This window comes from Bos indicus x Bos taurus, chromosome 13 (genome assembly GCF_003369695.1).
Source record: "Bos indicus x Bos taurus breed Angus x Brahman F1 hybrid chromosome 13, Bos_hybrid_MaternalHap_v2.0, whole genome shotgun sequence".
NCBI classification, from domain to species: domain Eukaryota; kingdom Metazoa; phylum Chordata; class Mammalia; order Artiodactyla; family Bovidae; genus Bos; species Bos indicus x Bos taurus.
The window spans coordinates 11,292,195-11,320,177 of NC_040088.1; the positions used below are offsets into that span (position 1 = coordinate 11,292,195).

At 49.6% G+C, this 27,983-nt stretch overlaps 1 protein-coding gene across 4 annotated transcripts; it reads right to left on the minus strand.

Annotated features, from left to right (window-relative positions):
• Positions 1 to 1,928: 1,928 nt before the first annotated feature.
• Positions 1,929 to 27,237, minus strand: SGK2 (SGK2, serine/threonine kinase 2). Of its 4 annotated transcripts, XM_027558505.1 has the most exons (16): positions 27,031 to 27,237; positions 21,249 to 21,492; positions 19,870 to 19,929; positions 19,268 to 19,317; positions 18,742 to 18,799; positions 18,450 to 18,533; positions 17,216 to 17,347; positions 16,068 to 16,180; positions 15,861 to 15,897; positions 14,718 to 14,804; positions 11,790 to 11,852; positions 10,693 to 10,788; positions 9,799 to 9,954; positions 6,914 to 7,003; positions 4,532 to 4,738; positions 1,929 to 2,356 (listed from the first exon to the last, which is right to left on the minus strand). In XM_027558505.1, exons 3-15 carry the CDS (start codon positions 19,903 to 19,905, stop codon positions 4,574 to 4,576), a joined length of 1,167 nt encoding a protein of 388 aa, XP_027414306.1. In that variant the 5' UTR covers positions 19,906 to 19,929; positions 21,249 to 21,492; positions 27,031 to 27,237; the 3' UTR covers positions 1,929 to 2,356; positions 4,532 to 4,573. The 4 variants fall into 4 exon arrangements, with proteins under 4 accessions (XP_027414306.1, XP_027414308.1, XP_027414305.1 ...); XM_027558507.1 differs by lacking the exon at positions 11,790 to 11,852 and having other exon boundaries at positions 27,031 to 27,235; XM_027558504.1 differs by lacking the exons at positions 21,249 to 21,492; positions 27,031 to 27,237 and adding an exon at positions 21,061 to 21,192.
• Between the last annotated feature and the right edge of the window lie 746 nt (positions 27,238 to 27,983).

Here is a 27,983-nt window from a genome sequence, read left to right on the forward strand (position 1 = left end):
ATTTCTGTCCTTTATCGAGCCCATCTTTGCATGAAATGTTCCCTTGGTATCTCTAATTTTGTTGACAAGATCTCTAGTCTTTCCCATTCTGTTGTTTTCCTCTATTTCTTTGCATTGATCGCTGAGGAAGGCTGAGAGTTGGACTGTAAAGAAAGCTGAGCGCCAAAGAATTGATACTTTTGAACTGTGGTGTTGGAGAAGACTCTTGAGAGTCCCTTGGACTGCAAGGAGATCCAACCAGTCCATTCTAAAGGAGATCAGTCCTGGGTGTTCTTTGGAAGGAATGATGCTAAAGCTGAAACTCCAGTACTTTGGCCAGCTCATGTGAAGAGTTGACTCATTGGAAAAGACTCTGATGCTGGGAGGGATTGGGGGCAGGAGGAGAAGGGGACGACAGAGGATGAGATGGTTGGATGGCATCACCGACTCGATGCACTTGAGTTTGAGTGAACTCTGGGAGTTGGTGATGGACAGGGAGGCCTGGTGTGCTGCAGTCCATGGGGTTGCAAAGAGTCGGATACGACTGAGCGACTGAACTTAACTGAAAAATGAGAGACTCCCCTCGCCCCGCCCCTCCCACCAAGGGCCGAAACTTCGCTCCACCTGGACTGACGAGGCTAGTGGAGTCTTCCGGCGGGGAGTGCGGAAAGCCTAGCCTAGATCCCAAGGGCGCAGGCGCAGAGCGGCGGCCCGCTGGAGGGCGGAGGTTTGCTCCAGCGAGCTTCAGTAAGGGTCGCGGTACTGGGAACGCGGGACTGGAGGGTCGGCGCTGTTTTATATGAGAGTTTCTGTCTCCTGGGAGACCAGAGGGGACATCCAGCTGCAGGGCGGGCAGGTTTAATGATGAGAACGGGAATACGACTTAGTTCTTTCTGTTTGATAAGCCCCGCATCTATGAGCGCCACAGTGCCAGACTCAGGATGGGGCGTGATCCTTTAGGGATGTTGGACCTTGTCAATCCAACCAAAAAATAAAAAATATAGGACTTCTCTAGTGATCCATTGGTTAAGAATCCTCCTTGCAAGGGAGGGGAGGCAGGTTTGATCCCTGGTAGGGGAGCTAAGTTCGCACTTACCAGGCAGCAACTGAGCCTGCAAGCCGCAATGAAAGATCCCCATTGGCGGAAACTAAGATCCTCTGCAGCCAAAACAAATTTAAAAATAAAAAATATAGACCGTTTTGAGGGAGCTCTGAGGGGCTGGAGCTGGGTAGACAGGCATCCTCGTTGAGCAGAGAAGAGAAAAAAGAATAGATCATTAAGGCCAGGGCTGGAGAAGGGCTTTTGAGCCGAAGGAATTGCGTTTGGAAAGAGCCGTCGCGAAAATGAGAAACTAGAGGGCGGTGACCACAAACGGGCCAGGCTTCTCCCCAGGGGAGCACTTGGTGGCTGCCTGAGGGAGCATGGATGTGTGTGCAATGCACCTGTCTCGCTGGCTCAAACTGATGAATGCAGAGACTTAAAGATTTTTGTTACAGTCTTCAGCAGGTGCAGAGTTTTAGGGTCTTAAAACACACACACACACACACTCTTTCTTGTTGCCTTTTCTCAGCTACTGTCCCTACAAAGTTAAAGAGTAGAGAAGAGGGTGCTTGTGATTTCTCTTCCTGAGGATGCTGTCTTTCCGTACAAAATTGCGTAAATCCTGTTTGCAGTCAGTGTTCGCTAGAAAACAAAAAAAGTACGTGCCCGAAGAACTGCGCGCTCTACTGGAGACTGTAGAGAGAGCAAGGGCCCGAGAATCAGCGGCTTCCAAGTTCAATTCCTGGCTGTGCCTCGTACAGCTAGGTGACCTTGGGCAAGTCGCTTACTATCTCTGAGTGAGTGTTTATCTGTAAAATGAGATTAATAATTTCTAAATACTGGCGTAATGCATATGGTAGATAATGCATATGAAGCTCTGTGCTCAATAAACAGGTGTGAACAAATCTGATATTAAACAGATATTCATTTTTAATGAATATTCATAATTTTTTCATTTTTATTTTCTCTCCTGGTGAACATTTTGTGATTTTGCAGTCTTAGAACAGATAGAACCTTTGGGTGTTTCACAACTCATAGCAAGTTGTGTACTTTGACAATACTATTTCCATTTCTGATGATTAGCGCTCTTACTCTTGGCTCTGGGAAGTTGGGGGAATTTGGGCCTCTCTCTCATCACGTTCGACACTTGTCTCTTAGCGGACACTCTTAAGATGTAAATCAAATCAGAATGTTTCTTTCAGAATTCTCAGCACATGTCAAAGGGTAACTAGCTCTCCTTGACCCAGATTTGATTCCCAGTAGGTCATTGTGGTGTCATCGATGTGTTTTCCATGGTCTTCCAGCTTCATCCTCCATAATTCCTGGGGCAGGGCGCTGGGCAAACAAAAATGTAAGGCGAAGAGTGGGACTGAGTTAAAAGGAAAAGCCAATAAAATCACTAGCACACACTGATGTTGAAAAGAATGAAAGTTCTCCTCTTGTCCCCAGCTAATAGGACCACCCTGAAGCAGGTGATGAACTACAGTGAAAAGATTTCTTCACCGAAATAAGGCAGTATAAAATCCATCAAACAAGTGCGGAGTGTCCTGGACTCGTGTGTGTTATATGCTCACATTCTGTCCGGTCAGAATTGCTTTTAGAAATGGCTAATCACTAGGCCTGTACAGACCCTGCCTGGGCTCCCTATGGCCCTAGACTTGACAAGCATACAGAGGTATATGAGGTAGAGGTGTGTAAAAAGTGTTAGGTGCTCCATGCTACCTGACTCTGCAACTGCATGGACTGTACCCGCTAGGCTCCTCTGTCCATGGAATTCTCCAGGCAAGAATACTGGAGTGGGTAGCCATTCCCTTCTCCAGGGGATCTTCCCAACCCAGGGATCAAACCCAGATCTGCATTGCAGGCAGATTCTTTTCCATCTGAGACAGAAAAGGGAACAGAGAATTAACTTGGCAGCCAGGCTCAGACCGTGAGCATCCAATTGAATGCCTCCTCTTGGAAGACCCCGTTTCCCATTACCTGGCTTCTTCCAGCCAGTTCCTGGCTTGGCTCTGCTTAGAGATTTTGACAGCTACTCTGCTTGGACCTAACAGCCAGAGTGAGAGGCAGACCAGCACAAAGGTTACATGTGAGAGCCCCAGAGTAAGTTTATAGGGCTCCAAGTCCCAACTCTGGCCCTTATTAGCTCTGTGACCTCTAGGAAAGGTACAGCTTCTCTGTGTTTCTTCATGGGTAAAAAGGAGATTCCTACCTTAGGGTCATTTGGATGAAAGCTGGTAACAGACATGAAAAAGTCTAGCACAGAAACTGGATCAGTGTAGGCAGGTGTTCTGAAGCTGAGTTTGAGCAGTTAACTCTATTGACCACAGGATTTTTGCAGAAACTAACACCTGTGGCTGGCGATTTGTTTTGTAACTGATACTGATACGTCTCCTATTAATAACACGCAGGTGACAAAAGATATACTAACACGTCTCTGGTCAAAAATGGGTTAAGCAAAAGAAGGAGTGATTAACAGTATCAGAAGCTCTCAAAATCATTGGGAAAACTAGAGAGGGAGAACCCAGGATTCCCAGGGATGACACTGCAGCACGGATGTGATAAGGAAACTGGTGTTGCCAATAAGAGCATCGCTGCCACTTCTACACCAGGAACTCAGTCTTGTGGGCTTTGTTATCACAGCAGCCACATGAAAGAGAGCTCCCAGTTCCTTCCTTGAGCCAAAAATCTCATAACAGGTGCATCCTGAGGCCACATGCCTGGCCCGAGCTCCAGGGGAGGCTGGGAAAGTTAGTGTCTAGCATTTTCAGCTACGGTTAACTGGAGGAAGTGAATTGCCTCCCATCATGGCTCATAAAATAGGAGATTCCCTGACCGGGGAATAGATGCCAGGGGAATAGGCCGGGGTTCAGATGCCAGGCAGACAAACCTAATAAATGTGCAATACCACCCATTGACATAGGGAAGAAAAGTGGATGTTGGGTGATACCTTATAGGCTTGTTGCACCTTGGTCATTTTACACATTGAGATCAAAATCCAAACACCAAGAGATCCTCTGGTTAAGAGGTGCTGGTTGCCTACCCAACATTTTCCCTTCTCCCTTAGTGTCAGAACCCCTGCGTTATTGTGGGGAGTCATGTGCCCAGTTAATTGGACATATATCCCATCCTCCAGTGCAGGTAAGGTGGCTGGCTAGTGAGATGCAAGCAGAAGTCATTGGGTGGGGCTTCTCGGGAAGCTCTGTAAAGGTGCCCTTTTGCTCTTTCCTCCTTTTTTTCCTGCCCAGGACCCAGAAACAGTAGCTAGAGCTCCAGTACCATCTTAGGATAATATAATAATCCTAATAGTAGAAGCCACTTGCCAAGAATGACAGAGTGGAAATACAGAAAGCCTCTGATGACCTGTCGTACCAGCTCTGGATCACCTAACACCATCCTTCTTTTATGTGCTGGCGGGCGGGTGGGGGGTGGGGGGAGGTGGGCGGAAATCTTATTTAAGCCATTGTTAGTTTGGGCTTCTGTGACCAACAGCTGAAGGTAATTCCTTACAGATTTCAGGCTGGCTTTGGTGGTTTCACGGGAGCTTCTCTTCTAGCAATCCAAGATAGCATCATCGTCCGGCGCATAGGAGAATCCCAGGAAGGCACTTGAGGCCCCAGAGCTGCTCGCCATGGTGTCAGGAGTGCAGCCAATGGACTTTGACACAGCTTCTTGCGTGAACTCTGGGTCAAAGTGTTTCAAGTCAGCAGGTCCTGCCTGTGAATATAAGCCAACGATGAGAAGGGAACACTGGGTCAGAGCTGCCAAAGGAGCCCAGAGCCCTGAGAGAGCTGTTAGATCTCCCCTCTGAGTGCTCCAGGGGCATCCTTCTTTAAGTGTCATTTTTTCATGCATTTACACTAGTCATCATGTTACACAAGGTCCAGTAACCATTTACCAATTCCTCTACCTGCCTGGCACCCTGCCTGCTCTACATCAACCCTCAAAATGCTGCCGGTAGATTGTGACATGATGAAAGTATGAATCAAGAACCTAAAAATGTGCACAACAGATTCAGAGAACAAATGAGTGGTTACCAGAGAGGAGAGGGGCGGGAGGAAGGGCAAAACAGGTGAAGGGGATTAAGACGTGCAAACCACTAGGTATAAAATAAGTTACAAGGATGTAATGGACAGCACAGGGAACATAGTGAATAGTTTATAGTAACTCTGTATGGAGTATAATATGTACAAATATCGAATTACTATGCTGTACACCTGAAACTAAAATAATACTGCAAGTCAACTAACTGTGGTGGTGGAGGTGGTTTAGTCGCTAAGTCGTGTCCAACTCTTGTGACCCCACCAGGCTCCTCTGTCCATGGGATTCTCCAGACAAGAATACTGGAGTGGGTTGCCATTTCCTTCTCCAGAGGATCTTCCCAACCCAGGAATCGAACCTGGGATTCCTGGATTTCAGGCAGATTCTTTACCAACCAAGCAATGAGGGAAGCCCCAACTAACTATACCTCAACAATAAAAAATAAAATATATTCACATTCTTTGACTTGGTAATTCCCCATCTGGAATCCATCCTGAAATAATCGGAACTCTGGACAATTTGCAGCAACATGATGGACCTCGAGATTGTCATACTGAGTGAAGTCAGAAAGACAAATATATGGTATCGCTTATATGTGCAATCTAAAAAAATGATAGAAATGAACTTATTTACAAAACAGAAAAGACTCACAGACATAGAAAACAAACTTTTGGTTACCAAGGGGAACAGGGGAGGGATAAATTAGGAGACTGGGATTGACATAGACACACTATTATATGAAAGGTAACTAATAAGAACCTACTGTACAGCCCAGGGAACTTTATTCGGTGCTCTGTAATGACCTATATGGGAATGGAGTCTAGAAGAGAGTGGATCTATGTATGACTGTTTCACTTTACAGCAGAAACTAGCCTAACATTATAAATCAACTATACTCCAATTAAAAATTTAATTAAAAAATAACTGGACAAAGACATGAACTTAAAGTTATTAATCCATTATGATAAAGAAAAAATGGTAATAACCTAAAGTTCACCGTTAGGAACATGGTGGAATAAATTATGTTACCGACATAGGGTTGAAATATTATACAGCCACTTAAAATCATAGTCTTCTGTGACTTAGGAAAATGATGACATAGTTTTAGCAAAAAGAGGGAGGAGATGAGATCTATCTATATACATGAATTGTGATCTCTGTTGGGGGAGATGATATCTGTATCTGTGTATGAACTATGACCTACATAAAAAACAGAAAAAAATATCTGAAACATGCCACTGGTGCATGCTTTCTCTTGGGTGGTGAGATAATACACTCTTTCTTCTTAATGCTTTAAATTTATTTTATTTCTTGGTCGTGCTGTGCAGCACACAGGATCTTAAGTTCCCTGACCAGGGATCAGACCTGTGCCTGCTGCAGCGGAAGCTTAAAGTCTTAACCAGTGGACTGCCAAGGAAGTCCCTCTCCGTGATGATTTAAATGTCTCTGTTTTACACACTTTCTACAATAAATACATGTCATTTATTACCAGGAAGAAAGCTAAACATAGGAAAAAAAATCGTCACAGGACTCGGCTCTGTCTGGGTGTGCTCCATGACACAGAACACTTTAAAAGCTGTAAAGCGCTTTGCCATGAGGGTTATTGGTATTGAAAGTAAAGGGAGGCAACCTGGCTCCTCATACAGAGCTGAACTGGCAGTCAGGACTTCCGGGTTCCGGACCCAATTCTGCCTCTGGCTTACAGGGTAGCCTTGAACAAATCACTGAGCTTCTTGGACCCTCGGTTCTCCCATCTGTAGGAAGAGGCCAGGCCAGGATACCCTCCCCAGGTACCCTCCAAGCTTCCACCAGTCCTGGGAACCCAGAAGCCAGAATGTGATGGCCTCTTACCACATTTGGGTTGAAGGGTGGAGTCAGCCTCTTGTGGTACAAGTCATCCCAGTTTATGGGGCTGAAGAACACATGGCTCTTTATCTCAAGCTGTGGGAAGAAGGTAATCAGTAGCAGTCCTCTCCATTGGCGCTCCCACCCCACCCCACATGCCTCGGAGCTCTAACTGTATTGGCAACCGGTTGTCTAGCCCCAAAATCTTTACTAGGAAGGTAACTTGCTGGCTAGTTTCCTGGAACAAAGGAGTGTCTGCAATAAGACCTCTCCCCTTAGCCATTATCTCAAGCCCAGACCTTTTCCCTGTAGCATCTGTTTATTCCACAGCTATTTATAGAGCACCTACCCTGTGCCATACTAGGCTGTAGAAGTATGTCAGTGAGAAAGAGAGCAGACCCTGCTCTTGGAGGGTCCTGGGGAATCTTACTCCACTCTCTCAGTGCATCCGGACTCTTCCAGAATTCTTTTTTTTAAATACACTCTTTTTTTAAAAGTCTTTATTGAATTTATTACAATATTACTTCTGTTTTATGTTTTGGTTTTTTTGGCTGCAAGGAATGTGGGATGTCAGCTCCCCAACCAGAGACTGAGCCCACATTCCCTGCATTGGAAGAGGAAGTCCCAACCATTGGGCCACCAGGGAGATCCCTCTTCCAGAATTCTAGACAGAGAAATAGACGAAATCAACTCACTAAGGAAGATTTGAGAAATAAAGCCCCAAGAAAAGCTGCAGTTTCGCAAAGATCCAGAATTAAGGATTCAGCCTTGGGCATGATTCATCTCTTCTTTCCTAATCCAAACTAATGTTGACAAAAACTTCCGCCTTTTCCAGCAGAGCCCTCCCTCTCTCTATGTCTCTCAAAGAATGATTCTCTAACTCTGTGTATCTGAACTTCCTGGGGAATTGTTAACAAGCCAGATCCAAACTATTTCTAGAATACCCACAAAACTGGTAACGCTTGTTACCTCAAAATTTTAAAAACTAGGTAGCTGAAGGGACTTTTTCTGAATATCCTTTGAATCTTGATCTATGGGAAAGTACACCTTATTTTAAAAATCACATTTTTTTAGGATGCAAATTTCCTCTGGGAAGGAGGGACCTGTCTTCATGAAAGCCTTTTCTTTAAACTGTCCAGGGATGGGTAGGCAAAAGCCTTAAATGTTGTTAAACTTCACGGTATCTGGCATATAGGATAGTTTGTACACTTAAAAAGCACTTTCTACATGGCAGGCACTAACCTAAGTGTTTGCTTATGTTATTTGACCTTCATAAGAGCTACGAACTGGGTGCTGTTACTATACATGGGAAGAAACGTTAAAGCAGGGGCTTCCCGGGAGGCTCAAACAGTAAAGAATCTGCCTGCCAAGAAGGAGACGTGAGAGATCCCCTGGAGAAGGGAATGGCAATCCACTCCAGCATTCTTGCTTGGGAAATTCCACGGGCAGAGGAGCCTGGCAGGCTACATTCTCTGGGGTTGCAAAAGACTTGAAGGTGACTTACCAACTAAACAACAACAAAGAGGGCTTAAGCCATTTATCCTGCCTCTAGTGCTTGGTGGAGAAAGGATCTGAATCCAGGCAGTCTGTCTCACTGTTCATGCAATCCCAACTACTTCGCTAGAAGAACAAACTTCTATGGAGAAAAGTACTGTGATCTTCTTATAAATCCAAATGATCTTTTGTTGAGTAGAGAATGTATGATTATTTTTTAAATTTTGCTCTATTTTTTTTTTTTTTTTTTAAGCCATGAACTTATTTGGAGAACAGACTGTGAATTCTTCATCTCTCTATTCAGATGTCCAGCCTGGGTCCTGGCAAGGGGGAAGTGCTCAGATATTTGTGAAAAGCAGTTTAGTTTGCTCTCTGTACAGAAGCCAGAGGAATTTGTCAAAACTTAACCGGGAGCCTCCACTCTCCTGCTCAGCATATACTGATTAATCAATCGTCTAATTATCTCTCTCTGCCTTGCTCCTCCTGCAGGACTTTTGCACACGCTGTGCCCTGTGTCTGGGATGCCTCCTCCCAGTTCTTTCCCATCCTTCAAATCTCAGCTCAATTGTCACCACCTCATAGAGGACCTCCCTGACCGTGCCAGGGTGAATTTCCCCCATTATTGTCTATCTCTGCTCATAGTTCATGTCTTTCTGAAACAGGCCGGAACCTGGGACCCTTTACCGGAGTGTCTCCACTTGAACTTAGACAGACACCCAGAGAACTGTCTCATCCAGCAACAGAATACAAAGAAACGATAAGGGACAAAAAAGAACTGCACGCATGCGCAGTTGGGACAAATTAAGAGCTGTAAGATACAAAAAAGCCAAAAACCAACTGCCCCTTCTGGGGTGCTGGGAGAAAAAGCAGGGTACTGTGCGTGAACCCTGCACACAACACCACCAAGGGGGTGGGCAGACCACCTAAGCCACTTCTGCCTGACCCCCTAGATCTGCCCTTACCCTCACCCCATATAATGAATCAGTCCGCCCTCCTTGGAGAGCCAACAAGGGCATGTGTTACTTATTTCTGCTCCCTCATCCTACCGCACAAGTCCCAGTAAAGACTTGCCTGCATTCCTGTCCAGCCTCTTAGCATAGTCACACTCTATAATAATTTATGTTTGTTCGTCTACCTTTCCCTCATAAACTTAAGGGCAGAGACCCAGTCTAACAAATCCTAGCATTTAGCTCAAAGCCCAGCACATAGTAGGTGCTCCATAAATATTGGTTGACTAGAAGCGTTAGATTGAAGGAAATAAACAGCAGCAGCTGTGAATCTCTGAACGGGTGAACTAGCAGTGCCTGGCTTTAGGGAACTGCTAGATGTGTGACACTGCTTCTGGGCTGCCTCAGCAGGAGGCTGAGAGCCCAGCACTCCGCTGGCAGGTCACCTACAAAATCTGTTTTGGAGCCCAGCCGCTGCCTCTGGTCTTTGTGGAGCAGGGCTTGCAGGAGGTCGCAGGCAGCCACCGTCCGGCCCCCGGGAATCCGTAGAGGCTGATGCAGAATATTCTCATACATCTGCGATACGTCTTGGCTGTAAAAGGGCGGCTGGTGAGAGAGAGGCAGAGAGATGGGAGGATCATCCATGCTAAAGTGGGCACAGTTCTCAGAGACACTTGGAGCAAAGCAGGGGGGGCAGCTGGAAGGATTCAGCCAGACTTGTGTCTTGTGCCATGGCTCACGTGGCAGAGTGGAGAGAGACAGAGACCTCTGGGCGTCCAGCACAGTGGAGAGGCTCCAGGGAAGGCTGAGAAGTCTCTCCCCTCCAGCGTGAGGCTTGTGGACCTCTCCAGGTGCCCCCTCTATCCCACGTCTCTTAATCAAGCTTGTGCACCAACTTCGCATTTTGCAAAGTTAACAGTTTCTCATCATCATTTTATTCCAGCCTTATGATGGTTATGAGACATATTGTCATTTTTCAGACGAGAAGCACAGGCAGTCTAGGATTGGATCCAGGGGCTAGTTCTACCACCTCCCAGGACTGTGACCTCTTTGAGCCTAAGTTTCCCTCTTAGTAAAATAAGAACAACCTCATTTCCTGCAGTGCCCGCGTCCAAAGGCTGTTTTGAGGCACCAAAGGAGTAACAGATGAGATAGTATATTATAAAGTGTGGAACTGACTTTATTGGAAAAAAATATACTTTATCCTCGTATTCATGTTTGCATCACCCTTTTTGAGCTTGTAGAGAAGAGGTGGCTCATTCAACAACTTGAGGAGCCTGAGGAGGCCACACAAGGGAGAGATCCACCCCCCATCTCTTCCAGAATCAGCCCTACCCCACTCACCAGGCCATGTAGCATCTCGTAGAGCACCGCTCCCAAGCACCACCAATCCACTGCCCGATCGTAAGGCTCCTTACGGAGCACTTCTGGAGCCAAGTACTGTTGAGAGAAAACACACTTATTTGAAAGACACTCAGCTTCCATCTCCCCGTTTGTAAACAAGGTACTTGGAGGAAAAGATCACCAGCAGCTGATTCTGCTGTGATATTTACTTAACTGTGCATGTGTTCATTCAGCATCAGTTCATCAAAGACCTGCTTTGTGCAGGACCCTTTGCCAGGGTGCTGAGGACGTAGAGGAAATCTGGCTGGACTGCCCTGTACAGATGTATATGTTGTGTACCACACAAGAGCACCAGCCAAAGGGGTAAAGAGGGTTGCAAGCCTGGCTGTGATCAACTCACCAAACCATAACCCCTAGTACAAGGCTGTATCTGGCAACTTGTGTGCACGTGTGCTAAGTTGCTTCAGTCATGTCTGACTCTTTGCGACCCTATGGACTGTAGCCCGCCAGGCTCCTCTGTTCATGGGATTCTCCAGGCAAGAATACTGGAGTGGGTTGCCATTTCCTTCTCCAGGAGATCTTCCTGACCGAGGGATCAAACCACATCTCTTATGTCTCCTGCATTGGCAGGCAGGTTGTTTACCACTAGCTGCACTTAGGAATCCCCATCCAGCAACTCACATATGTTTAAAGGGAAAACTTGGGGCTTCCCTGGTGATCCAGTGATTAAGAATTCACCTGCCAGTGCAGAGGACACAGGTTCAATCCCTGGTCCAGGAACTAAGATCCTACATGCCACAGGGCAACTAAAACTGTATGCCACAACTCCTGAGCCCATGTGCCCTAGGGCCAGGGCTCTGCAACAAGAGAAATCACCCCAATGAGAAGCCCAAGCACCACAACAAAGAGTAGCCCCTGCTTGCTGCAACTAGAGAAAGCCCATGCGCAGTAATGAGCAGCAGCCAAAAATAAAATAAAATACAAAATAAATAAACAGGAAACATTTTATAATTAGTCTGCCCAAAGGGAGTGCCTTTAATATGCTCAAAAGCATCCAAGTGATGTCTTGGAACTAGGAAAGCCCTGGGGATACTCACAGGGCAGTTGGAAGACTCACAGATGAAGTATAAGTCAGTGTGGCCCATATTTGCACAGGTGACCTTAGTAACGGAGGGATGGAAAGGAGTCAGGAAAGAGGAGGTGGCATTTGAGTTCCTACTGACAGCTGAATGCATGCTATATATCTGCACCTCGCACAAGTAGAGAACCTTAGGCAGAATTGTGCTTCCTGCAGACCCAAGGGCTTGGGAACCTCTTAGGCTGGGGTCTCTACCACCAAGGAAAGAGGCCTCAGTAACAGACCAAGCCACGCTGAGACTGCATGGGTGTGGAGAGGGGCAGGGAGTTACCCAGACCTAGTCCCATGAAATTAAAAGACGCTTACCCCTTGGAAGGAAAGTCATGACCAACCTAGACCCATATTAAAAAGCAGAGACATCACTTTGCCAACAAAGGTCCGTCTAGTCAGGCTATGGTTTTTCCAGTGGTCATGTATGGATGTGAGAGTTGGACTATAAAGAAAGCTGAGCGCCGAAGAATTGATGGTTTTGAACTATGATGTTGGGAGTCCTCTTGAGAGTCCCTTGGACTGCAAGGAGAACCAATCAGTCCATCCTAAAGGAGACCAGTCTTGGGTGTTCATTGGAAGGACTGATGTTGAAGCTGAAACTCCAGTACTTTGGCCATCTGATGTGAAGAGCTGACTCATTTGAAAAGACCCTTATGTTGGGAAAGATTGAGGGCCGGAGGAGAAGGGGACGACAGAGGATGAGATGGTTGGATGGCATCACTGACTCAATGGACACGAGTTTGGCTGGACTCTGGGAGTTGGTGATGAACAGGGAGGCCTGGCGTGCTGCACCTCATGGGGTTGCAAAGAGTCGGACACAACTGAGTGACTGAACTGAACTGAACTGAACTGAGTCCCACTGAATGTGTGTCCCCAAGCAGGTCGCTGAACCTCCAAGAATGTTGGTGTGCTTATCCCACATAATGGAACTGCAGAATCTCTCCCTAGGGGCTGTGTTAAGGACATAGGCGAGGGACTTTCTTGATGGCCCAGTGGCTAAGAGTTCTCCTTCCAATGCAGAGGACGTGGGTTTGATCCCTGGTGGGGGAACTAAGATCCTACATGCTGCAGGGCAACTGAGCCTATGTGCTGCAGCAAGAGAAGCCCCCTCACTGCAACTAGACAAAGCCCGTATGCTGCAACAAAGAACCAGCGCAGCCACACACACATAAAAAAGACACCTGCTAATATATGTGCTGGCCCTTAAACAACTGTGAACAACTGAGCAACTGTGGCGTCTCTTGTCTGTGCTCCCCGGCACCACGGCAGTGCCTGAGTCATGGAAGAGATGACCTGTTAGAGCCACATGTCTCCTACATGATCCATCTGCTCCTGGCAGTAGCCAAGGAAGGGATGGTTGGGCTGGCAGGGCTTTGGGAGGCCAGTTCTGTCCAGCGAACACCCTCCCAGACCCAAACACAGACAACTACTCCTGGTTAGAGAGGTTATCTCCTAAACCCAAACAGAGAAGGCTCAGCTGAAATCTGAGACCCAGATTCTTAAGCTTATGGGAAAAAAACAAAAGCTGAAGTCTTGGGCCATGCCAGCTCGAGAGGGCTCGCCAGCCCTGCAGCCTCAGACCCCCACCCCTGACCCAGACATCCATCCAAGCAGCTGGAAACCCCTTTGGGTTCAAGGTCCAAGGTTCAACGCTGGTAGAAGTTTAAGGAACGGCTTTTAACCCCAAAGTTGCAGGGAGGCCTTGGCAGGACAAAGAGACATGTATGAATGATTGCTGAGATTCACAAATTTTAACCCTCCAGGCTCTTAGTGGCTGGAAGAAAGAGGGAGATCGGTATCTTTACACTTGATCTTAACTGTCAGGTCAGGCCAGGGCCTCCTATGCACATGGACTTCATGCTGCAGGGCAGTGCTATCTAACACAGTAACCACTAGCCACGTGTGACTACCAAACATTTGAAATGTGGCCGAGCTAAGCTGAGAGGGACAGTAAGTGCAAAACGCATACCGGATCAAAGGCTAAGTTAGAAAAAATAAAACAAACTATTTCAACAATTTTACATTGACTGTATATTGGCATGATACTATTTTGTATTGCTGTTGTTTAGTCACCAAGTCATGTCTGACTTTTTTTTTTTACATGTTGGGGTTTTTTTTTTTGGCTGCATTGGGTGCATTTGGCTGCACTAGGTCCCTAAGGGATCTAGTTCCCTAACCAGGGATCGAACCCATGCCCACTGTTTTGGGAGCCCACAGTCTTAGCCACTGGACCACTGGGGAAGTCCCACATGCTGGTTTTTTTGTTTGTTTTGTTTTAAATTATCAAAGATTACAATTGTACAATATGGAGAAGTATAGAATAAAATACAATTATTGGAGGACAATTGCTCTACAATATCGTGTCCGACTCTTGCTATCCCATGCACTGTAGCCCACCAGGCTCCTCTGTCCATGGGATTTTCCAGGCAAGAATACTGGAGTGGGTTTCCATTTCCTCCTCCAGGGGATCTTCCCGACCCAGGGTTCGAACCCGTGTTTCCTGCATTGGCAGGTGGATTCTTGACCACTAAGCCCCCTGGGAAACCCACTATTTTGTATGTGTTGGGTTAAATAAAATTCATTATTAAAATTGATTTCATCTTTTTCTTTGTGAGTGTGGATTGCTGGAAATTTTAAAACTGCATATATGATTTGCATTTCTGTTTCTATTTCTGTTAGACAGCCCTGTTGCAGAGGTTCACAAGCCAGGTCCCAGAAGCCCCCAGAGCTGGTCCGCCCATGACACAGATGAGGAAACCAAGGCTCTGTGTGCAGTCAGCTCAGGGGAAGTGCTTGGGGGAAGGAGTGAGCCCCTCTGCTGTAACCTGGTGGCTCCAGTCAGGAGCCATGGCCTCACCCATTTCCTGCCTCACCCCTCCCAGGAGGTTTAGCTTACCTCGGGGGTACCACAGAACGTGGATGTGGTCTCCTCGGGTTCTACACCCTCCTTGCAGAGGCCAAAGTCTGTCAGCACCACGTGTCCCTGTAGAGGAGGGAGGGCAGGCATGGGAGGGTGATCTGAGCCAAAAGGATGACCAGGTCTAACCCTAAAGCCCAGATGCCACATCTGGGGCATGGCTGTGGGGTCTGTGTCCCTGGCACAAGCCCGAGCTGGAGGCTTCACTCACTCCATGCTTCTAACTTGGATGCCAAGAACAGCACAGGGATGGGGAGACGGCATCGTACTGTCTGCCCTCAGCTCATCACCAACTCACGTCCACACCCAGCAGTTCCAGAATGTCCCTGCTGGAGGGGCCTGGTGGCAGCAGCCCCCTTAATGGAGTAGGGGGTACCCAGAGAACAGAGAGTGAACACACTCTGTGGCTGAGCAAGAGGGTAGCTGGTGGAGGTCATGATGTGAGTGGATACTGCCAGGCTCTGCCCAGATCCCCTCTTTAGGATGTCCTGCCCATCCCCAATGCTGGACCAGTGCCCTCATCCAAAGTCATGCCCCTCTCAGGGGGCAATCCCCATCAGATGACTGGCTAGTACAGTGGTGCAGACGCCCGCATCCTTGCCTCAGTTTGGAACAGTTCTAGAGAGCCATCCCAGCTGGGGTGCACCCCACCCTTGGAAGACCAGCTGAGGTCTCACTTGCAACTGCAGAGCAAGTGTGTGCAGTGCAGATGTGCTGTTTCCTCTGCCCAAACCTGCCCGTCACCCCTTAAATATGTTCCCCAATAACCTTTGGCATCCTACACTCCATTCCAGAGCCTATTTCCAGGGAACTCAGTCTAAGACATGGAAGCACTACAAAATCCTCGAGCCTCTGTGTAACACTACCCCTGCCCCACCACAGGCCTCGTATACACACTCATGAACACAAGTACATGCACATCCATGTACACACAGCAAACATTTACATGCATGTACACAGTCATAGGCACACATGCACACATACACCTGAATGTGTCCCTAGCCGTATGCACGCATGCACAATGCATGCACATGCACATATATTCATGGGCACACAGCACACACGTGCAACTATGTGCATGCACACACACACACACACACACACACACACACACACACTAACCTGGCAGTCCAAGAGAATGTTTTCTGGTTTCAGGTCCCTGCAGACATTGAAAGAAAAGGGCACTATGATGCTGAAGCCACACCAGCCCTCCTCCTCAGGCAGAGGACCAAGTTCACTGGGATTTCATCAGGATCTAGGGATCCACACACCCCCTGGCTGTTGGGGCGGAAGGGCCAGGCCTGGCTCTGTGCCACAGGCAGGCCTCACCTGTAAATGATGTTGAGGGAGTGCAGGTAGCCAATGGCGCTGGCCACCTCGGCGGCGTAGAACCGGGCCCGGGGCTCCAGGAACCGGCGCTCCCGCTGCAGGTGGAAGAAGAGCTGGAGGGGGAGGAGGTGTGTGAGAGGGTTCCTGGGGGGCTCCAGCTCCACAGATGCAGGGTTGGAGGCAGCTGGGCAAGTCACCCCCTCTTAAAGCTACAACACCATCATACAAGGAAGGGCATGCCAGCCATCCTACAGAGCTGGCAAAGCGTCAGCAGGAAAGGTGAATTAACAAAAATGGAGCCCCTACTGTGTGCCAGGCTCCAGCCGCACCCTAATACACCTCTACTTTTCTTTTATTCTCCTGACTACCTTCCAGGTTTCAAGTAGGAGGCCAGTTTCACGGAAAAGGAAACTGGAAGTATCAGAGCAGCCAGGTGACTTGCCCAAGGTCACGGACTATAATTGGCAGAGCCATGATTTGAACCTGAGTGGGTCAGACATGTGCTTTTCCTCTATCCCATGTGATAAAATGATTATGATGGTCAAACTGAGCCCAGGTTAGACCTGCCCCTGGGCCAGTTGCTTCTGTCTAATTTACTGGCAAAGAAAAGTCCTTCACACCTCCACCAGGGAATTTAGGGATGGAGGACACAAAACTTCCCTCTTGGCATCAGGCTAAAGAGCATGAGGTCACACAGGTTAAATCTGGGGTCACTGAGAAGGGCCATCTTGCTCAGAGAGACAGAGGAGGGAGCCTAGCTTTTCCCAGCTGTGCTTCTGGGTCACCAGGTGGCCCCAGATCACAACCACAAGGACTGCTCATTCCCATGCAGTGGTCTATGGTGTAAAATGGGTAAAATTAGAACCACTGACCACAGAGCTCCTCCAACGTTGACCTTTCCCAGGTCCACTGAAGGGATTCTGGGCAGCTTTGCGTGGGAGTCAAGAAATGAAAATGGCTGGGAGTCAGACAGACCTGCCTTCAAATCCTGGCTCTGCCAAGTGCATGCAGGGTAGCCTTGAGCCAGTGAGTTACCTCCCCGAGCCTTGGTCTTTTCAGCTGCAAAATGGGTCTGTGGTAAGGGTGAGGGGAGATCATTCCAGAACCTGGTGCACCGTGGGTACATGGGATGCGCTCGGGTCACCCACCTCTCCCCCGTTGACGTAGTCCAGCACGAAGTAGAGCTTCTCGGGTGTCTGGAAGGAGTAGCGCAGGCCCACAAGGAAGGGGTGGCGCACATTCTTCAGGAGCACGCTGCGCTCTGCCATGATGTGGCTCTGCTGCAGAGTTACGAACACACACACACACACGCATGCGCACGCACACACACACACACACACACACACACACACACGGGTCGTGTTACCACCCACGCGCCCACCCTGCTCAAATCCCCACCATGGCTCCTCACTGCCCTCAGGCCCAAGCCCGGGGGGCCTTGCCCAGCATTCAGGGCTCGAGTGGTCCACCTCATCCCCCGCCAGTGCAGCTGGGTGCAGCTCCAGCCCTGGGTCCAAATTCCCTGCCCCCTCACCCCAGTGCAAGTGTTAGTTGCTCAGTCTTTTCTGATTCTTTCACCAAACCCCACGGACTATAGCCCTCTCGGGCACCTCTGTCCATGGAATTCTCCACTCAAGAATACCGGAGTGGCTTGCCATTCCCTTCTCCAGGGGATCTTCCTGACCCAGGGACTGAACCCAGTCTCCTGGCATTGCAGGCAGATTCTTTACCATCTGAGCCACCAGGGAAGCCTCAACAAAGCTGCAAGATGACTGAATAGATGAGTTCCAAGGACAAGCTCTCAGAGAAAAGAAGGCAGGCACTATGCACATCCAGGCCTCTGTTCCTGTTCCCCTGCCTGGACGCCTCTTTTCAGATCATCAAAAGCCTATCTTCGAGGCTGCCTCCTTCACCAAGACCTGCCCCGTGAGCTCCTTTTTAACCTTAGTTCCCTCTCCTGAGTCCTCTGACTTAACATTCCATCCTTCCTCGGGGCCTGTTCTGTCCTTCTCATGGAGTTGGCGTTAGAGAGACTCAAATCAGTGGAAGCATCTAGAACTCCTGGAAGGCTGTGGCCTGAAGGGCCTTTGGCGAGCCTGAAGTGCGACCCCCACAGGTGGGGAGGCTGGCACTAACAGGGCTGAAGACTGGTTCGCCATGGAGCCCTGGATCTTCAGGGGAAGGCAGAGGGCCGGGCCGGGGCCACCTGCAGGCCCACCAGGCGAGGCAGTTAGCCTGCCTTCCTGGAGAGGGGCCAGCATCCCACCCAGCCCCCCTGACCTGGACCACCTCTATGCTCAGAGTTGGACCCATCATTGGAAGCCACCTGAGGCTGGGGGTCAAGAGGCAGAAGAGGAGATGCCTGGGCCCAAGCCCTGGTACCTCTTTCTTCTTTAAGATGGACTTTTTCTGCAGCACCTTCACTGCGTAGAACATCCCGTCGGACTTGTGCTTGGCCAGGAGGACCTGAGCAGGAGGACAAATGCAGAACCCGCAGGTGACTACTCCTCTGGGCTTTGGGTTTCTTGATGGTGGTGCAGACCTCCAGTTCCAGCCGTGTGCCCATGATTCTGCAGGTTGTAAGCTCCCACTTTGCACACGCGAGTGACAGCAGGGGGTGGAAGGGGCCGGAAAGGGGGGAAACCCAGGCTTCCCGTGCTCGCAGGTCACTCACCTTCCCATAGTTTCCTTTGCCAATGACTTTGAGGAAGTCAAAGTCCGTGGGCCGGGCACTGGGGCAAGAGGAAGGGACACGGGTCAGCATTTGCCAGCTCGGGAAACCGGGTACATTAGTTCAAATCAGGGCTTCTCTTTAACTTTGAAGCTGGAGAAGGCCATGTTTTTCCAGCCAAGAGGGTCTTCTCAGACTGGCCCCTGCCTCTGGGGATCTCACGATGGAGTAAAAAAAGGGCAAGAAATGGAAAAAACCAAACACAACCACATAGAAGGCAAGGACTCTGGCCTCCAAAGACAGAGAAGCGCCTGGAGGGTGGGGGGCTGCTAATAATTAAGGCTTCAGGGGGATATTCCAGCCACAGGGCTCAGCATGAGAAGAGGCTGGGGAATCAGTGGGAGATAAAGCTGGGGGCTGGTCCTGGGCTCAGATGGCAGAGGGTCTTGATGCTGAATCAGAGAACTTGGGTTGTATTCCCAAGGCAAGGGGAGCCAGGCAAGAAAGGGATTGAGAGACTGGAACTCACTTTGGGTTGGCAGAAGGCCCCAGGTTGATATTCCCGTTGGCCCTCAGGGGCTAAAGACATTTAAAGAAAGAGGTGATTAAGATCAGAGGGTCCCGACTCCTTGGCCTCCTCCCTTCCCCCTGGCCCAAGCCCTGCTCCCTTTTCCAACATCTCTGCTAGCGTGCCTGCCTTCTTTCCTGCGTCCCTTTCTCCTTTCCTTCTTTCCATCCATCTACCAACCCACCCAACCATCCACATCTCACCTGCTTCTCATGATAGCCTTGGGAGGCCACTGGCTGTTGTACCAAATGTGAAGGTAAGAAAACTGAGACCCAGCAGAGAGCCGTCGGAGGACTTACAGGCAGCCCCACTGGCACAAGAATACAGGTGGCCTTGGGGCCAATCCCATAATTTTTCCACCTCACTTACTTTTTGAAGCTCTTGACCAAGTGTCTTTTCTCTTTACCCTGCAAATGGCCTGATTCCATGGGCTCACAGTGATATCGGTGGGCATCCCAGTACTGGGACCATTCACCTGGCTGACGAGGATCTCCCTGGGTTTCCTCGGCCTTGGGAGGAAGGAAGCCCCCTGGTGGTGGCTGGGGGAACCAAGACCCACCTACCTGCGGACTGGGGGTCCCAGCTGGGCTCGAGTCCATGCTGTAGCAATGATCAGGCACGCTCTGGGGACGCAAGGAGGAGCAGGATGAAGGAGGTGCTGCTGGGGAATTAGTGTCGCCTGTATAGGGTGTTAGGCACTGCTGTTCTGTCCTCCCCTGCCTGACTCCCTGCACCTGCCCTAGGCCAGCAATCCCTGTCTGGGACAAGAAATGATGTCCTCTGGGCCCAGCCTCTCTAGTCAGACATCTCAGGAGGGAAGGAGGGAGAATGGTCAGGGGTGGCCCTTCCCAGGCTGAGTCTTTTCAAGCACTGGGGATGGCCAGGGCAGCTCTGATGTCTGGGAAGGCCAAGGCTGGAAGGACTCTTGCAGGGCATAAAGTCTGGACTCTTCCTCCCATTTCAGAGGCGGGGAGCCTGAGGCCTTGAAAGGGACTTGCCTAGGGTCCCACAGCTTGCGAGGGGCAGGCTGGGCTCCCCTGGACCCTATACAGGCATGTTGCCACCCTGGATCCCTAGAGAGAGCCCTGGGTTGGATGCTGTGTTGACTATCATGTCTCAGCCACAAGGACTTCTGCCTAATGTCCCTGGAGGGGCAGCTGCCTTGGGGACCTTGGGCCAGAATCATGAACAGACCCATGAGCAAGGAGCTAAGACACTTCAGTCGTGTCTGGTTCTTTGCGACCCTATGGACTGTAGCCCTCCAGGCTCCTCTGTCCATGGAACTGTCTAGGCAAGAATACTGGAGTGGGTTGCCATGCCCTCCTCCAGGGGATCTTCCTGACCTGGGGATAGAACTCGCATCTCTCACATCTCCTGCATTGGCAGACGTGTTCTTTACCACTAATGCCAGCTGGGAAGCCCCTGGCTGTGTCTGTTTGAGATAAAACAGTGGAGAGTGTGAACAGCAGTCTGTGTTACCAGGAGCAGGTGGAGGACGCTTACATGTCCAGGCCCTGGCTTGGCAGGCCCAGGACCCCACAGCCCCACCCTAGACTGTAAAGTCAAGAGCAGAAACTGAGATTGCTCTTGGGGATTGCTGGGTACTGCGCCTCCTGAGATCACAGCTTTGGCCTGCAGTGGGGCCCGGGCTGCTGTACAGACCACTCATCTTTACAAGGGGGCCCTGGAGCAACCACCCCCTGGTCTTCTCGGGAGCTGAGAAAGTGACCACAGGGGAAGCGAGGGAATTTTACCTGTCCAGGCTGCTCTGGGAGGCCCAGCCCCATGGAGCTCTGAGAAGGCGAGCTGCAGAGCTGCCCAAATACGGAGCATAGCCTGGCTTCAGCCAGTGCCCCGAGTCCGTGCTCCTGCAGCCCACACCCCTCCTGGCCGGGCCCTGACAGCCGCTCTGCCAGGCCCTTGCCTCCCCGGCCCCACGTACCTGCACAGCCTGCGGAGAGGCCGCTGGGAGAAGCCGTGGTGGGAGCCGGAGGGTGGACAGTGGACAAGAAGCCCTCTCTGTTCTCCCAACAAGGGCCGAAGTGTCTGTGCCTGGCGCTGGCCCGGCCCCGGCACTCAGCTTGGAACTCCCGGCCGCGGCGAGGGAGCTGTTGATGTCACGCGGGAGCCAGCAGGGCTTAAGAAGGGACCGAAGTCCTCTGTTCCCTCGGGGACATCGCCTCCCCCTGGGGGGTGTGGGTAGAAGGGCGTGAGCAACAGCTGCAGGAAAGCTGGGGTGATGCTGGGGCTTGTTGGAATGCACATGAGCGTGTGGGGTGCGGGTGTGTGTGCAGGTGTTCCATGCAGAGATGTGTGTCTGTCTGTCTATCTGGTGTATCAGTGTGTCCCTGCGTGTCAAGGTGTTTGTGCAGCAGTGTGACCACGTTTGTGTGATTTTGTCGGTGCGTCTGTACATTGGTGACTGGTCTGTGTGTCTATGTGCTTCAATGAGTCTCTGTGTAGTGTAGTGTGTGGACACGGCAGTGTGTACCTCTATACATGTTAACATGTTGTGTCCATGTGTGTGTCTATGAATACATATGTGTGACAGTGGTTTTTGTGGATTGTGTTCGTATTGGTGTTTATCAGTAAATCTGTGTGTGTGTGTGTGTGTAGGGGGCCTGTCTGGGAGGAGATATGCTCCCTGGGGCCTACCCTGGCCCACTACAGACCATCTGGGGCTGAAGATGAAGTTCAGAGACCTGGGAGCACTTTGGCTCCCAAGAACTTGCAGGTGCTTCAGGTTTGGGTGTCTGGTTCGATCAGCCTGGCCTGGTCTTTGCTGAACACTTGGACTTTGGGGTCCTTCCCGATGGCCCTCCAGGTTCTGACTGCTGTCTCCAGAGCAGGACTGGGAGCTGGCACTCTTTGCTGCAGTGCTGCAATGCTTGCACCTGGACACACCTCTCCTCTAGCAGCAAAATACAAAGAAACTGTATGGGGCTAAAAATAACTGTGTGCATGGGCAGATGGGGCAAATATCTGAACCCAAAGGATACAAAGAAACCAAAAAATCCAACTGCCACTGTTGAGGAGCAGGGTGCTGTGCATGCCTCCTTCACTCAATACCACTTAAGGGTGGGGGCAAGATACCTAAAGCTACTCTTTCGGCCTGACCCTTGGACACACCCCTGTGCTGTGCTTAGTCACCCCCTTACATCCGATTCTTTGCGATTCCATGGACTGTAGCCCACCAGACTCCTCTGTTCATGGGGATTCTCCAGGCAAGAATACTGGAGTGGGTTGCCGTGCCCTCCTCCAGGGGATCTTCCCAACCCAGGGATCAAATCCAGGTTTCCCGCATTTCAAGTGGATTCTTTACTGTCTGAGCCACCAGGGAAGCCCAAGGATACTACAGTGGGTAGCCTATCCCTTCTTCAGGGGATCTGGCCAACCCAGGAATCGAATTGGGGTCTCCTGCATTGCAGGCATATTCTTTACCAACTGAGCTACCACGAAAGCCCCAGACACACCCCTACTCTCACCCATACAAGGAACAAGCTTGTCCCCCACTCAGGGAGTGAGCAAGCAAGAGGATCTATTGTTTGTTCTTGCTCCCCCTGCTGCAACAGGGGCCCCTGTCTGAATTTCTTGCCTGGTCTCTGGTCAATTTCTATCATTGTGAAGATCAAGAACCGTGGTCGGTATCACCAGGAAGCAGGGTCCCAGCGGCACCCTGGTGCATGATGGCCTGGTGCAATAATCAGGTACTCACAGGGTATCTCTCAAGGAGGTTATACGGGGTGTTCTGGGGAATGAAGGAGTTGACAGGGCCTGACACGGCCCCTGTTCTTCTGGAACTTTCTGTGTGGCTACCACATGCCACACTCAGACCTCTGTAATTCACCACAGTGTGGGGATCTATGGAGCTGGGGCCAAGGGGGCTCATCAGAAAGGGACCTGAGCCCATTGGCCTTGGTGGGGGGGTTCTCTGTAGGATTTGATGTAGGTGGGGGCAGTTATCCAAGAAAAGCCCAAGTGAACAGTATCAGAGCCTTTCATTTTTAAAGAAAATGGAAATGTTGAACCAACACACAGATGGGCAGGATATTATGTTGACAAAACATAACACCCAGAACAAGGTCATTTCTTTTCAATGACAAGACCCTGATGCAGCCTTCATTTAGGAGCACTGCTTAGAACAGGAAAACAATAATGAAAATAATAGTAACCTCAAGGGCCAAGCGTAGGGTACATCAGAATACTCGCTGACCGTAATAGTCCCCTCTCTGGGACTTACATCCTGAGAGACTGTCCCATTGATAAGTTCCCTTTTCAGCTAAACTCCTTGGAATAGTTGTCTGGACTCAGTTCCTATTCCCTCTTCCTTTCCTCTCTTGGAGCCGTTCCAAAGAGGCTGTTATCCCAACATGCCCCCAAAAGAATAGACCAGTAACCTCCACGTGCCAGAGCCTGCGATGAACTCTTTGTTCTCATGTCATTCAGTGTCCTGAGGATATGACCCCCTCTTCCCACTTGGCATTAGAATCTGCTGGTTTTCCTCCTACTTCACCAACTGCTTTTTCTCCATCTTTTCCACTGCATTCCCTCTTTTTTTACCCTGAAACACTGGCCTGGCCTTTCTCTATACTTGTTCCCCAGTTGACAGCAACCAGTTTAACAGATTTAAGTGTCGACTAAACTCCACAATTCCCAAACTCATCTCTCTAGTTCTGATGCACTCCTGACTCTGGATTCTCTGACACTTCACCAGTTAGAGGTCTAGAGGCACCTAACTCTTAACGTGTCCAAAATGAAAGTCCTGACTTGCATTCTTTCCACTCTCCCCAGCCTGCTCCTCCATTGGCATCTATCCCCGAAACGGTACTTCCTCCTACTCAAAGGTTCGAACCAGCAACTAAAATTCATCCTAGAAACTTTGCTCCTTCACCCTGCATCCACCACTACACCATAAAATCACCTTAGACTTAACCTTCAAAATCCCACATATATGTGGGATCTAGAAAAATGGTACAGATGAGCCTATTCGCAGGGCAGGAATAGAGACACAGATGTAGAAAATGGACATGTGGACACAGTGGGGGAAGGGGAAGCTGAGATGAATTGGAAGATTGGGATTGACATATATACACTGCCATGTGTAAAACAGAAAACTAGTGGGAACGGGCTATAAAAAAGCATAGGAAGCCCAGCTTGCTGCTCTGTGATGACTCAGATGGGTGGGATGGGGGTAGGTAGGAGGGAGGTCCAACAGGGAGGGGATGTATGTACGTATATGGCTGATTCACTTCATCATACAGCAGAAACTAACATGACACTGCAAAGCAATTGTATGCTAAATAAGTAAATAAATGAAACTAAATATATCCAGACACCACTGCTGCAACCAGCTGGCCCTGAGCCACCATCATCACTTGCATGGATTATCCCACTCACTTTCCCACTGTGTTCCTATTTCTTACTTGACCCTCTACAGTCTTTCTTCACCAAAAACCAGAGTGACCCTTTAAAACTGGAAGTCAGATCATGTGACTTTGTTGCTCAAAAACTCCAGTGTACTTGCCACCAAATTTAGGATTAAAATCCAGTCTTTACCACAGTCTAGGAGATTCCACGTGACATGGCTCCCACTCCCTCTGCTCCTTGGTCTCCAGGCGCTTCCTTTCTCTATGCTCCAGCTCCTTCTTTGCTGTCCCTCAGAAACACGGAGCACCCTCTGACCTCCTGCCCCTTGCCCTTACATTTCCCTGTGCTTAGAATACCCTTCCTCCAGACATCTGCATGATCGCCTTCCACTCATATCACAGAGCTCTCTGCTCAAACATCACCTCCCAGAGAGGCCCTTTCCATGACCGATTGTCCTGGTTAGGGGTCTCCCGGGATGTGAGACTTTCCGTGTTTCAACCCGTACAATCCTGGGCAAACCAGGATGGTTGAACACTCTGCAATACCAGTCCCACCCGTTCCTCATCCACATTTTTTTGCTTTATATTTTACTGTATAACACATCACTCTCTGACACCTTATCTTACAACGCTTTGTTTATTTTTTGTCTTGAACTTGAACATTGGCTCTGCAAGAGCAAAGACTACTCTCATTCACTCTGAATCTCTATCATCCAGATCGGAGCCTGGGATAGGGCTGGAGCTCAGTACATATGTGACTAATGAATCAAGGGATGAATTGATAAGATAAACTAGAGTACATCTATAATTTGGAAAATCACTCACTTAAAAAATGACATATTGGCCTATGTAAACAGAAATGGGAACATATACGCGAAACAATGTCAAGGCAAAAAAGCAGGTTTCCAAATGGTAGGTGACCAATGGTAGGTGACTTTGTTAAGGAAATAAAGACATAATGCACATAACCACCAAAGAAAGGCTGGAGAGACATGACCCAAGGTGACAGTGGGGGTAGGTTATCGTAGTTATCTTTTTATCTCTGTACCATTATGTAAAAATTCTCAAGGTGTTGCTGTTCATTTACTACTTGGGTACTAAGTCCTGGTGGGAACTTTGGCTCATTGCCCACCACCACACTGTCCCATGACCTTGACTGTGGTGCCCACACCTGAGCAGTTCTCAGCCTCTTTCTCTCCCGCACCACTGCCTTCTGATTTTCCGACCAGAGGTTGAATGAGCATCAGCATTTTCTCCCAGCTCTTTAGACCTACAGAGACCCCTGCAAACTCTCAGGAGGTGGTCCAAGTTCCTCTGAGAGCCCTCAAGCCTGTTTCCTCCTCTACCTTGCCCCAGCCTAGACGTGCACCCTTCTGCCCCATCACTCCATGTTCCTGCCCTCATCTTCCTGGACATGTTGGATGCAGTGGGAATGGGGTGGTGGTGGTCACACAGTTCCCTCTTTTTGGAACACTCTCTCAACCAACCGATCAGGTCTGCTCCGCTAACCCTTTGCATCTGTCCTCACCAGCCTTTCCCATAAGCTTCACCGGACCACCCCCAACCCCATGAACCCTAGCTCCCTTCCTTGTGCCCACTTCTGTTACTACACTGTCTTCACTTTACTGTCGTTTATTCATTTGTAAGCCTGCTTGCCCAGTGCCTTGCAATGACATACCAGTGACATTACATACCACTTTGGCCTTATTTTGTTTCTGCAGTGCCATGGGTTAAGAACTATCATCATTCTTGTTTTGAAAAGGAGGAAACAGGCACAGAGAGGTGAAGTGATGTGACTCAGACATCTAGGCAGCAAATGATATAACTGGGATTTGAACCCAGCCAGTCTGACGCCAAAGCCCATGGCCTGGAATTTCAGGGAGAAGTTAGGAATTTAGAAAAGGAAGGAAGGGGGACTTCCCTGGCGGTCCAGTGGTTAAGACTCTGCACTTCCAATGCAGGGGGTGCAGGTTCAAGCTCTGGTTGGGGAACCAAGTTCCCACATACTGCGTGGCACCGACAAGAAATTAAACAAACATTAATTTTTTTAATTAAAATAAGGAAGGAATGAAGTTATTTGGAAGGAAGCAAGGATGAAATGGATTGGTTAGGAAGGAAGAAAGTTAGGCAGCACAGGTAGATGATTAGTTGAGAGGGAAGGAAGGAAAGAAGGGAAGAAGGAAGGGAGGGAAGTGATAGGAAGAAGAAATGAAGGAAAGGAGTTAGGGAGGAGGGTGTCAGAAAGGAAAGGAAGTCAATACGGTAGTTAGGAAGGAAATTAGCTAGGTAACTAGTTTCCCGTTTTGGCAGACGAACACGTTGGCAGGCAGGTGTCCTGCTCACGGTGGAGTCACTCACCTGAAAAAAACTAGGTCCCAGCTCAGGTCCTGGGCTCCAGCCCCATACCCAGCTCTGCCTTCCAGTCTCTCTGCATGGTCCCTCTGACCCACAACCCAATCCTGACTGCCCGAACAACCTTCCCAGGCAGTAGCGACCTGTCACCCACTCTCTCAGGCTCCCAAACCAGCTGAAGTTCAACCTTCAGCCGTGCTGGCTGGGCACTGGCTACCGGGCTTTCCGGTTACTAATTAACCGCTGGACCTGAATCACAATGCTGGCAGTGCTCACTGGCTCCTCCACTGGGCCCTGCCCTGGGGACCGTCTTTTAAAAGGTACAGCACAGCTTACGTTATGTGACCTCGGGCAAGTGACTCCAGCTCCCGGAACGTCGTGTGAATCTGTGATGATGCCCAACAGGGAGGGGCTCTGAAGTCCCTTTAATGCTGTCACATTTCACTCTCTGAAATCTTGCCCCCACCAACCCCACCTCCAAGCCCTGCTGAAATCGCAGCCTTCCCTGATTCCATTAGCAGAGTCACTATCCCTTTTGCTTAGAGTCTGAGAAATTGACCAAGGAAGGCGCTTGTTCTGCACAGTTCTCACTAATGGGGACCACCAGCCTCTTTGATTAGCCCAATCGTGGATCCGTCTGGGGAGGAGCAGCTCATTTGCCCACCGTGCCAGCCTGACCACCTGATACTCCTGGCACTCTGTTGTGTTGAGCCAAATCCTGGGCCCAGAGCTCACTTGCCCCGGCACTGCCTGGGCACCCATGTGGGAGGAGCACCCTGTCTGAGTGGAGACCCGTGCTCCACTTTTCCCTTTGGAGAACTGAGATTCAGGAACCAGGGCTCAGCTCACCCCAGGCTTTGTCCTGTTTGATCTGTAGCTGCCCAGACCGAGTGTTCTAACTCAGGGCAGGGGTGGAGCTTGGATTGCTGGACAGGTGAACAAAGCTTTGCCCTGTGTCC